General features: G+C 33.4%; 1 protein-coding gene across 1 annotated transcript; it reads left to right on the top strand.

The window, feature by feature from the left end:
- Positions 1-520: 520 nt before the first annotated feature.
- On the top strand, positions 521-12,289 carry LOC134277977 (electron transfer flavoprotein-ubiquinone oxidoreductase, mitochondrial-like; the record flags this gene model as incomplete). The annotated part of the gene is made up of 12 exons (XM_062760286.1): positions 521-563; positions 1,044-1,160; positions 6,470-6,622; positions 7,081-7,157; positions 8,471-8,552; positions 8,758-8,876; positions 9,151-9,228; positions 9,309-9,521; positions 11,076-11,147; positions 11,518-11,661; positions 11,805-11,979; positions 12,107-12,289. Coding segments are annotated over exons 1-12 (1,456 nt in total), but the record flags the coding sequence as incomplete, so codon positions are not given.
- Between the last annotated feature and the right edge of the window lie 762 nt (positions 12,290-13,051).

The raw sequence follows: 13,051 nt of genomic DNA, 5'->3' as shown, positions 1-13,051 counted from the left end.
TATGAATTTGTAAAATAACAGTCCTTATTACCTGTAAAAAGGAATTTTTGTGTCTCCGGGGGGGGGGGAGATGTTTTAAAAATATTTTCCTGATTTCTATAGTGAAAAACATGAGTTTTACCCAAATTTTAGAGTTATATCTCTTTGTTTTCCCAAATATGTAATGTTTTAAGAATCCATATAAATATCTATAAAAAAAAATATTAAAATTTACCAAATATGTTAACTTTGAAAATTGACTTGGGGGTAGGCGGGAGAACAATACTCTTTAGCCTTCCGTTCAGGTGAGCTGAGGCGCCGTCGCGCACTGTCTTACTTTCATTTTCTCCTCACAAATTTACGACAACATATTTTCAATGCAGACCAAAAAAATCTTTCATAAAACAAAACTCTATTCCAGTTTCCTATATTCTGACATTTATTGATAGCAAGTACGACCTCGAAATCAATTTATCAAAAAGTGCTAAATCTATGTTATTTAACTATTTACGACATGCCAAAAGTCAATATTCTTTCAGCGATGGCGACGCTCGTGAATGTATTTTCGAAGGGCACTCAATTAAGTAAGTATATCTAAATAATGCAATTACTTTTATATGAAATCGTATGTTTTTGAAAACAGATGAGACATTTTAATTCTACTTTTATGCATTTATCAACCAAAAGCAGCACAAATGTTTGCAATCATGACTCTGAAAAAAGCCCAGGTCAAAGTCCGAACAATTCTCTAATATTTTGATAGGAGAAACTAGAAAATACGGTAAATGTTAAATGTAAATGTTAATTATTTTTCATCAGTCTTATAAATAAACTATATATCAGTTTTCATACATGAATAGAAATAATAATGAAAGACTTGGAAAAGTGACTAAATGGGTGAAATCATGTTACACAACCAAAGTTACATAAACAGTTTATAGTGAGTTATCTCCCTTGAATTTGCTTTTTTTAGTGTTAGTAGTCTACCCGTGGTCATTTACACAAAATGTTTTTGTGGAGTTATTCTATGGTTCTGGTTATTGATATTTAACTTTATATTTTAGGTAAGAGGATAAGGTGTCTGTATCGCTATGGAGAAAAATATTGCAGCAGCGTAGCAACACCTAAAATTACAACACATTACACAGTTCATCCAAGAGAAAATGATCCTCGCTGGAAAGGTATATTTATTGATAGATTAAACTGAAATGTTTGAACTCATTTCTTCTAGAGATACTGGGTGCAGTTGTTTTCCTGTTGCTTGGAGCAAGTGCAATGTAATCTCAGGAAAATAAGTTGAAATTCAATAAACTCAGTTGTACAGGAAAAATTAATAAAAGTAAGAAAGATATCTTTTCCTTTAATCTTCCCTATTTAAACCAGACATTTAAAGTTATCTGCAGTTGACTATAACATTTTGATTATTTATTCAGCTGAATATAACAAAAAACTTGTGAAATAATATATACCATTTCCTTAATCATGATAATGGTGGAAAGGTTGCCAGTGTTAAACCAAGACTTAAGGTTTGCTCAAATGAAGGACCCTCTTCCAAGGGAAGATGCAATAAACCCTCATTAATATCTCAAGGAACACTCATAGAAAAAGAAAAACTTATTCAATGCTTTTAGATGACCAGGGTGATATACTTCAAAAATAAGTGTTTGGGACTTTTAAAAAATCGCTTCAACATATCAGTATTCAAGATGATGAGATGTTAGTATAAATAGCAAAAATCTTTCCAAGAATAGGAAAGCCATGACTCATCATATTTAATGGAGGCATCCTCAGATAATGTCAATTCAAGTTTCTTCAATTCATGACATTCTGGGGGTAAGATGGGATACACTCAGCAATCAAAGTTTAGCAAGGAAATCAAAATCTTTGAAAACCTTTCTAAAGAATAGCATGGCTAAAGTAATTTAGGTGAGCACTGTGACCAATGGCCCCTTGTATGACTAGTTAAAATATTGTCTCTCTTGTCAGGGACCAACCTAGACCCGAAATTTAGGGAGACTTCACTTCTCCCTCAGAGAAATTTAGGGAGAAGTTTTGAAATTTAGGGAGACTTCTTGGCGCGTGTGACACTCACTGATCATTTTAAACTTTTAAAGATGAAACTACATGAATTTCATTGTTTATAACTTATTTCAATAATTTTTCTGTATTGACATCCTAGTAAAAATAATTAAAGAAAGAGAAAAAGAATCTGAATTTTTTTTCCCAATTACGAGGTATATTTAGCAAAAAAAAAAAAAAAAAAAAAAAACAACAACAATGACTATGTAAGTTTTTTTTTCTTTTCTTGCATAGTATGCACAGTTAACTTTAAAATTTTATCTTTTCATTTTAAATTTTCAGCTTCATTGCATAGTCATAATTTTGTTATTTTCTTTCAAAATTTGTTTTCAATATTTAATTTCTTTTTCTGAAAAAAAATTTGATGTACTACATACACATGCTGATTGAACTCTGTATATCAGACTGAGAGTGTAATTTCTTAACTGACAGTCAATAACTCCACAATTTAACAGTTAAAATATGTCTGTATTCACAGCATGAATTAATTATTTGGCAATAAAAAGATCTAAATTCATCTCCAACACCTTTGGCACGACATCGATAGCTGTCCAGCTGTTTTGCGTCTGGTTGTGCATAACTTGTAACAATGGACTTTTTAGACGGAGGCTGTATGACAGCCTCCGGGTATAGGGATTGTCTTGCCCATGGAATGTAAACAGGAAAGATTTCCCAAGCACCATCTATCGGCGGAATTGTTTTCATTACCTTGAGAATTCTATTTTTAGAGCGACTCTGAGTAACACCGACCGCAAGGATAGGCATAGTCTAAAACAAAGATCGCGTCACATACAAGTATAAACAAACAGTTCTACTTTTTCTAAATAAACAGGATTTGTCTAATATTTTTAAAATGACGTGTATATAAATACATTTCCTACGGAATATGTAAAAAAGAATGTGATTTACTGTTAATTTTTTATCAGACAGAATATTAGGAGATTTTGTTCCAACAGACGATGATAAAGCGCGTTTTACAATATGCCGAGCCTTTTCCCACCGATTCTCCCACCAAAACAAGAACGAGAAGAAATGTAGTGGCGGATCTAGAGGGAGTTTGGGGGGGGGGGGGGGTTAACATCCGCGGAGAGTGATCGAGGAACCCCACTTATCAATTGCTTCTTTTATTAAAGTAAAAACTATCTCTAGTTATAGATAAGTTTAAACTTTAGTTTTATATTTAATTGTAAAAACTTCCACCAGAATTCGCCTGTATCAAACTAAGTGTGGAGACGCAGATGTACCTGTATTATGTATTGAAGAAAATCCTGCAATGCCGCATGGAAATGTTTTATGTCGCAGGTATAAATATAAGATATTTTAATAATAGATCAAGCATTTCAGTTTTAATGGAATTTTTTGTGCTTGATTTCTGTTTGTAATCTCATTTTCACTCCTTTTCTAATTTCTTCTTGAAAGGGCCGATAAATTGGTTTGCGGCCGATTTTTGACTCTTGCATCAATAGGTTTCATGGAGTTTTTTAATCTGACAAGGATCGATGAATAAACAAATGCATAGTATTTTTATCTGTAGGAATATTAACAGTCTAGTTTTGAATTCTTTATTTGTAATTTTGTATAATTTCAGGAAACACATGAAAATAGATTTACACTTTCTACAAGCGGTTTGAGTGTTTGGGGTACCCTCACATTAGATAAGAGAGAAACAAACGGCAACTCTGATATTGAGATCAAAATGCATTTGTAACTTTTGACCCTTGGGTACAACCCAAATCTTGGTTCATAGGATTTACATGATTTATCACATTATATCCTAATTAATAATTAAAAATTATATTTTCTGAAATAAGTTGTCTTATTGTCATATCGTTGATCCTTATTTACATTTGATACTTGTGTTTTACCTCTTTCACATCTCAAACTTTAATTTTTTTTATATACAAGATTACATGTATTTCTGATCATTGGTATTCATGTCAACTTTTTTTAACCTACATCATTGGAGAAGTGATTGTTTGAACAGAGTTACTGAAAAGCAGAAATCATAGTTATATATTTATTACTTTTCTCTACGTAATTTGTAATCATGTCTCATTGTTAATGATTGTTTTAAACAGATAAACTGAAAAGGACAACCATTTCCACTGGTATACGAGTAAAGAAAGACATTTTTTGGGTTAAATCTGTCATATGATAAAATACTACATTTAATAATTCCAGAAATATTGGTTGTCAAATTTGTCAAGATATATCTTTGTTATTGTAAGCAATACCCCAGTTCTCCAAAAACAATTTAAACTTGTGAAATAGCAAGTGTTATGAACTTTATTGTTCTGTTTACTTTAAGTAAGAAAGTATATTTTATTCCACTCAAAAAAAATGTGTTCTGGCACGAACATTTATTGCATGTTAATGACTTTATATTACTTAAAGAAAATTCTGTGTTGCATCAAGCTAGGTCACTCCATTTTGTATCACAAAGGTTTAAGACAAACTGTACTATATTATGTTGTTCATGTCCAATTACCTGGCTGCTTCTTTTTCCATGTTAGCTCATATCATAACATTATTACAATAAGGCCGAGAAATTTTGATTTTGGTAGCTGTTACATGTCATAATTATGTTAACAGTAGGTCTCTGTGACCTATAAATAAGATATCTTGAAATATGGAAACTCCTGACTGGCTGAGGCCTAGTGCTGAATCCAGAAATTCTGAAAAAGGGAGACCAGTTTGAGGTCAGGGAAGGGGCCCACAGCCACAATTAAAACACTCATCAAATATTGCGTATTTTTTGGACTCAAAAGGGAGGGGGCCAGGGGCCCCTTTTAATTCCGCCAGTGGGCTCATGACTAGAACATACTAGACCTACATTCATCAAACTGGGCCTGGGGGCATACAACTTATATTAGACAAGCTCACTTTTGATCTCAGTCTCACTTTTCCACTATATATTCCTTAAGTGAGACTGGGATAAAAAGTTAGCCCGTCTAAGTTTTATGTCAACCAGGCCTAGTCAATTACTGTTTCTTACGTTGAAAGGTTTAATACTGAAAGTATCTCATCTAAATAACAGTGAACTTTAATCATGGCGAAGTTTACATTACAAAGATGAAATTATAATATCCCAAAAACCTCATGAATATTGGAGTATCCTTTGAAAAAAATGTTGAATTGAAAAAAAAACTACACATTATTTCTCAAAATATTCTTTACAGCTATGTATGATATATATATTTCTTTTGTATTCTCTCATACATGAAGCCTCCGTCTAACAGTACTTTCAGTACTTTGATTCATACCCGGAAGCGTAAAATCTAGAGGAGTTCCGACAGAGTATTCGATGCATTGGTCATTAGTAGCGAAACAGGTGCAAGTGTCCTGCTGTTTCGTTTATTTCAGCAGTAACAGGGCTCTCACACTATTTTTTGGGACTGGGGCCGGGGCCGTTCAAATTGGGAAAATTATCGTCATTTTGGGAAAAGTTGGATAACCAAAATTCATTTTAAAAAATCCTCAAATTTTGCTTTTCTAGCATATTTTGTCATCAATTTAACTCTGGTTTTGAATAAACAGTTAAATTTAAGTTTGGTATTGTGGTTATATGTCTTTCTGAGTGACAGTCGCTAGTCACATAGTCCCGAATTTCCTCGATCACATCGACATATTTGCTTACCAATATACAGTGAGAGACTGAACATGCTGAAGCGTCGGTATATTTCTAGGTGTAGCTTACTAATGTTTAAATGAAATGTCTATTTTTGAAACCAAAATGATGTTTTTTGTTGAAACTACATGACAAGATACTCTGCACTCAGTACATATTTTTGTAAAAACAATAACCTGGTTCCCCGAACCAGTTTACAAATGCATCTGGCGCGAACTAATAAAATATTAGTACAGTTTCACTTTGACTTTCATTTGCTGATGTGTTTTGTTTGGGTTTTTTTTTTTTGCGATTAAGTTTCATGGACTTTCATTTTTTATTAATATTTTGCGATGGAAATTGGGAAAATTACTCCTTTCTTTTGGGAAAAAAGGTACCTTTTTTGCATTGGGAAAGGGGCCGTTGAACGGCCCCAATTTTAGAGAATCGAGAGCCCTGAGTAATAAAACAAGATTTTGAAACTACTGAGGATTCTACCATGTTTCTTAATAGATTTTTTATGATTTTTAATAAAGGGGTTGCAAATCTTAGGGCGACTTAAACTTCGCTTTGGTGATAAATTACAGCGAAGTTTGGAGCCCAAAAGCGACTATTTCGCCTCAGTCGCCCCCTAGGTTGGTCCTTGTTTGTGAATACCTAATTACTTTCCCACAAAACGAAAATTTTGTGACTAGTATACAGACTGTCAGTATATTTATTTTTTATATATCTGTACATTTGATTTAAGTACTTCAAAGAATGCCATGTAATCTACGTTTTATATTACATGTGGATATTTGTTAGATGTGGATATGGAGAGGTTTGCAGATGAAGCTGATGTACTCATCGTCGGTGGAGGTCCAGCGGGGCTGTCAGCCGCATGTAAACTCAAACTCATGGCTAATGAACAGGGGAAGGAACTGAGGGTGTGCTTGGTAGAGAAAGCAGCTGAGATCGGTAATATCTGTGGTCTGGTGATTATATAATATTAATAATAATTACATGTGTATATGAAAATTACTGTGAATCAATCTAACCTATGTGATTTAATTGCACCATTGAAATATCTGAATATTCTTCTGCAGTAATTGTATCACAATTATCTATATGATTAATATACAGATAGTGTGATTTATTATAAATTTATATGTATATTGATTATGTTGATGAAATTGCATTTGACAATTGTGTTTGGCAAACAGATATACTGGGTGATATAAGTAAATTAGTAATTAGAAAGTAATTAGATATACTGAACAGACAGTCGTTTTGTACATTGTGTAAAGTACAAATGCATTCCTCTCGTTACATTGTTGTGTAAATTAAATGTAACAAAGCTAGTTACAGCATATTTTTGTCTATTTCATAGACGTTTTAGAAGTTCTACTTAAGCTGCATGTTTTATTTTAATACAGGTGGCCATACCTTATCAGGTGCTTGCATTGAACCAAGATCTCTGGAGGAATTGTTTCCAAACTGGAGAGAAATGGGAGTATGTAAATAGTTTTAAAAAAAAAAAAAAAAACAATAAGCAAGAGCTTGCATGATCTACTGTAAATGCAGATATAGGGTGAATTCACCATGCATCGGACAATACCTTGCTTCGGACAACTTTAGACAATAAATTCTCTTTCAACTTAAGAGTTCCGTATATTTATTTGTTTCTGTCTAGAAGCTGAAGATTTAAATTTCTTAATGACACCGATTGTTATTATTACATGTATGTTGTGATAAAAATACCCTGAGAATGGCCTTGAAGTTACGTCATATTTTACAATCATCAAAGGGGAATAACCAGAAATTTATGATTTTGCGATTTTTAGAGTTATCGTTCTTAAAATTCGACTTCAACGGAACGAGTCAGACTTTGGTAAATAAAGTCAAAGATTGGTAATTTTACATAAATTTTAAAGAAATTTCACTTCAGTGTTCGTATAATTCTTTATAGAGCTGGTTTTCACTAGTATGTTCATTTCTCCGTACATCGGACACAAATTAACCATGCATCGGACACTTTCCGATGCAATGGTAAGCACTACCATTTTCATACAGAACCCAGCTGATAACTGTTTTTTGCGGAAAAAGGAAATAAAAACTCTATATTTTCAGTCAAAATACAAGTTATCGATATACATGTATGACATCTGGAATTTGACTCAATTTATTTCTACAAACCAGAGTATGATAAACCATGCAAAAAGGGCGCGAATTACCACATTATAAGCATTTTAAAGCATTTCTAAGGCAGACTGAGGTCTCTTGAATCGTTCTACATTTGTGCAACGATATCGTCAATTAAATTTAAGTTGAGGGTTATTTCTTAGATAAAAGATAAAAATATATCCATATCAAGCATTTTAAAGCACTTTGATAAAGGTATGATAGTTTTCTGGTCAAAATATCGTCTGTCCGATGCATGGTAAACAAAGTCCGATCCATGGTGAATTTTGAGTTATCACCAAAAACTTGATTTTTGAGGATATTTTCTCAATAAAGGGCATATAATTGTGTCCCAAATTGATATTTAAATCACAAACTAAATGTTAAACTCCATTTTGATAATTTTCCGTCGGTAGCGATATCGCTAGAACTTGTTGAAGTACAAGGGTATCCGATGCATGGTGAATTCACCCTATTAGTTTTAGATTAAATTCTGTTAATTTGTGACATTTTATACCAGTACTTTAATTAAATTCCTAATGAAATCTTAGCCAGAAATTTACTTAAATCCCCATAAAATGTTCACTCTGATCTCACGGTTATTCTCACCACAATGTTCTGTACGTTTGTTACTTTTATTGACAGGCACCACTGAAGACTGAGGTGAAAGAAGACAAGTTTGCTTTTCTGACTGAGAAGGGAAGGATCCCTATCCCAGTATTACCAGGTATAGGAGGAGTACCTGTAATTATTGTTATCATGGAAATGTATAATGATGAAATGAAATGATTGTTATATCCTGCAAAAATAACTCAATTTGGAAATGTCCATTTCATTTCCAAACATCCAGTCATGTACATAACATTATTTATTCAACACATACATTGAATCACTGCACTGTAGAGTAAAATACAATTAAAAATAAATTATAGGAATGCCGATGAGTAACCATGGGAATTACATAGTGAGGCTGGGCAATGTTGTCAGATGGCTTGGAGAACAGGCCGAGGCATTAGGTGTGGAGATTTACCCGGGCTATGCTGCCAGTGAGGTAGGAAACTGAGAATGTGGTGTAGCTTGCGTATCTATATATACATATACATGTAAACAAAAAGAGAGGCTATCTTTACCTCATAAATAAATATCGTACATTATGAAATTCTATCTCATTTTAGTACCAAAATTTGAATGCTTAATAGAGCAGTGTATGTAGGATGTTAACTGATATGAATATCTGTCTGACATTTATCATTGGTTAAAGAACTGTACCTTATTTATAATGTCATCTAGAATTGATATTGATGCATTACTTGTGTTACATCTAGGTGTTATTTCATGAAGATGGTAGTGTGAAAGGAATAGCCACAAATGATGTAGGAATACATAAAGATGGATCACCAAAGGTAAATTTACAGACTGTCAACATTGCAAAACATCAAACTGTTTGTAAAGCATTCCTGATAATGTTTTCAACTAATTTTAGGAAACTTTTGAAAGAGGTATGGAACTCCATGCTAAAGTGACAATATTCAGTGAAGGATGTCATGGACATTTAGCAAAACAGTTGTACAAAACCTTTGATCTCAGGAAAGATTGTGAACCACAGACTTATGGGATAGGATTCAAAGAATTGTGGGAAATAGACCCGGCACTTCATCAGCCTGGGCGAGTAGAGCACACAGTGGGATGGCCCTTTGTAAGTTTCCTTCTCTGCAACAACAGCAAAATTCATCTTGATTCTCAAATTTCTGCTAAAATTATTAAGAAAGGTACTTTTTAAATTAAAAATAGAATAATTAACACACATGTAAAACAAGGTTAAAAGATATTCTGTCATATTTGCATGACTTCAAAACGTTTATGTTACATGTACATGTATATCACAACTGCAAATTGGGTATTAAATTCTCTATCTCTTCCTCTTTACACACACAAGTTTGACTTTCCAGAAAGCCTTGATTTGGTTGTAAGAATGTCACTATTAGAATGAAAAGTATAATGCATCTTTTTTTTCAGCTCATAACCACGGTGAATATTTTACATTGTTGAATTCGAAGAAGGGTTTTTGAGACCATTTATTAAAATGAAGAAACATTTTGAAGAGACAACACAAACAGTCAATCTTTACTTTTACTATATTGCTTAAACCAGGAGATTGCTATAAGCCCCATGTCCCCTTCTGTCTTCATGTTAGCAGATGCTTGCTCTGACAACTGTCCAGAAGTCTCAAAGCTTCGACAAGTCCTTCAGCGGCTTTCAGAAGCTTTTTTCTTAAATGTATTTCTCTAAAGTGACCTGGCCACAGAGCCACCCGGGATATAAAGGTAGACCTGGGCCACCTCTAAGCCATAAACTTTTGCTGCTCAGTTTCCAGTTATAGCGATATGTATGTCACTAAAATTCATCACATTAGTAGACACTACTAGGCAGGAAAATATGTGTAGAGTGAATAAAGCAAGTTGTATTAAAACAGTGTGGTCTGTCAGTGGATCACTGTTTATTTTTTCCCTAGAGCTACATATATGTAATCATTTACAAAAAAAAATGTTTCTGTTACTTACCCGGTATATTATAGAAATTTCAACATTAATTGTACAGAGTTACCAGTCATTAGTGCCAGACCATCAGCAAGTATAAAGAAGTTCATACTCAGCAGTCTTTATCTGATTTATTTTTGCCACACCACCAGCTAATAAATGGCAGCTTACAGAAGATACTTACTTCTGGCTTTCAATATCAGTGCATCATCCCGCTTGGGAGAATATAATAAGATATACTATATCTCTATGCTGGGATACACATACACATTTTTTAGCCATTTTAGGATAGAAATACATTGTATTGTATGATGCAAATGCCATACTTAAGCTTAAGGATTTCTGAAAATATTTCTACATTAAAATTCTGTCTGTAACTTATGACATCACTTGAAACAAATTAAAACCTTTTTACACAGGTAAAAAAAAATCTTTTTCCCGGAACATTTATTATTTGATATCTCATGGTTGACAAATGCATTCATTTCTTTGATGCCATTGTAATGGAATACAGATGTATGATCAGTAACATGTTTATCAAGTTTGACGTTGTCCTTTACAGGGCTAGATTTTTTTTTGTTGCAACAAAATTTTTTGACACCTGGGTATAATCCGAAATGAGCTCTTGCCATCAAAATATTTATATCTATTAAATGTATTTTTAACTTACAAGTGATGTTGTTTGGGTTAATAAGTTATTTTTAATGTTTCAGGATAACAGGACATATGGAGGGACATTTCTGTATCATTTAGATGAAGGTCCCCTCATTGTTGTCGGGATTGTGGTAAGTACACATGTACCGACGTTTTTTCTAGCCTCATGTGTATCAATTAGATTCACTTTTTTAACATTATTCAAATTGAATAGAAGGAATTCTATGATGAAAATAATACTGTACTAAAAATATTTATTCAAGTGTGCATTATACTTATCTATCATTTCATCTTCTGTAATTCATATAATTATAAATGACTTAAAAAAAAAATTATCATACTGTCAATATTGCAAATTCCATCGTTGACATTTAGGAATGTCAAGCCCAGTTATGAGAAGAGTACATACATATGTATTTATTTTCATGTACTACCAGTAAATTTGTCTGTGTTGCTTTGCAATGGACTGTTCTTCCATAGTAAAATAACTGTTTTTTACAGGTTGGACTTGACTACAGAAATCCTTATTTAAGTCCATTCAGGGAATTCCAGCGATTCAAACACCATCCCTCTATTGAACCTCTATTCCGCTCTGGTAAAAGGATAGGATACGGTGCACGTGCACTTAATGAGGGAGGTGTTCAGGTAATGTGATAATACAGTCAAATAAATGTATTACTTATATATATGTAGATACAGAGTTATAGTGTAAATGTTATTAGAGGAATTTCATGATTCAGACCATAAATAGGCCTATAAACTCACTAATAAACATTTATTTACTGTAGTCCATCCCCAAGCTGTCTTTTCCTGGAGGATGTCTGATTGGGTGTAGCCCGGGCTTCATGAATGTACCCAAAATCAAGGGAACCCACAACGCCATGAAGAGCGGCATCTTGGCTGCCGAGTCAGTGTTTGAACTCGTTACTGATGAGGAAAAAGTTTCACAATCACCAACAACAGGTACATGTAATGGAGAAAGGATGGGTTTTACAGAAGAGAGTTTAAGAATCTTGTTAGCTTCAACATGATAGTCATTGATATCTGTATGAGAAATTCAGTTTCATGTATGAAACATCTTCTCTAACAGGATTAGAGCCAGTGAAGTACGAGGAGAATCTGAAGAACAGCTGGTTGTGGAAGGAGCTTTATGCTGTCCGCAATGTTAGGCCTTCCTTTAACACGAGTTTAGGAACCTTTGGAGGCGTACTGTATACTGGTCTGTTTTACTGGATAATGAGAGGAAAGGAGCCATGGACTCTTCATCATGGAGGTCAGTTTATATCGGAGTACTTAACGAGGCCCGATCTAGTTGATCTGCGCATACATTTTAGCGCAACGTCGACTCAGGCACGTCACAGTACCTGGACTGCCATCACAATTGAATACAATAACGTCACAATTAAATTGACGTCAAATTGCGCAAAAATGTTTTGCGGATCTTGCTCTATAGACTGCTTGATGAAAGCTGGCTCATTCTGGCTTTTTTTTTATTTACTTACATGTTTTTAGAAAATATTTTTTTAGATTAATAAACAACTTTGAAACATAAGAACTGGGTACGGTATGTATAACGAGGCGGCCCTGTCTCTAAATCTGACTGAAGTTTTTTTACAAACATGTCCACGATGTGTCCTTTCAAAATCATTTTATTTTTTGGAATTATCTCTTACCGTTTTTCCGCCAGAGGTTTGGGAAAATGGTGCATTTTCTTCAATAATTCCAACTTTTGACGTAACGACGTCATCACGACGTTACTGATTTTAACGTTACGTTAAATGAAATCTGTAAATTCTTTTAACCGAGAACTATATACTTAATCTTACAAATATTCCAGTAAACCATTTTGAACTATCTTTCAATTCATCGTACATCGTTGATAGTTTGAAATAGTTTAATATATAATTTTTTAACAAACGATTGTACCAAACACGCTAGTCTACGAAACTTTATTCATCCAGATGAAATGAGGTGAGTACTTAAAAAATTGAACGTATAGTTTATGAAGTTGGAATTTTTTTTGGCAATGAAAAAG

This window comes from Saccostrea cucullata, unplaced genomic scaffold (assembly GCF_032062105.1).
Source record: "Saccostrea cucullata isolate Sc308-1 unplaced genomic scaffold, CSIRO_AGI_Scuc_v1 ctg6188, whole genome shotgun sequence".
Lineage (NCBI taxonomy): Eukaryota > Metazoa > Mollusca > Bivalvia > Ostreida > Ostreidae > Saccostrea > Saccostrea cuccullata.
This window is presented reverse-complemented; position numbering and strand designations above follow the sequence as displayed.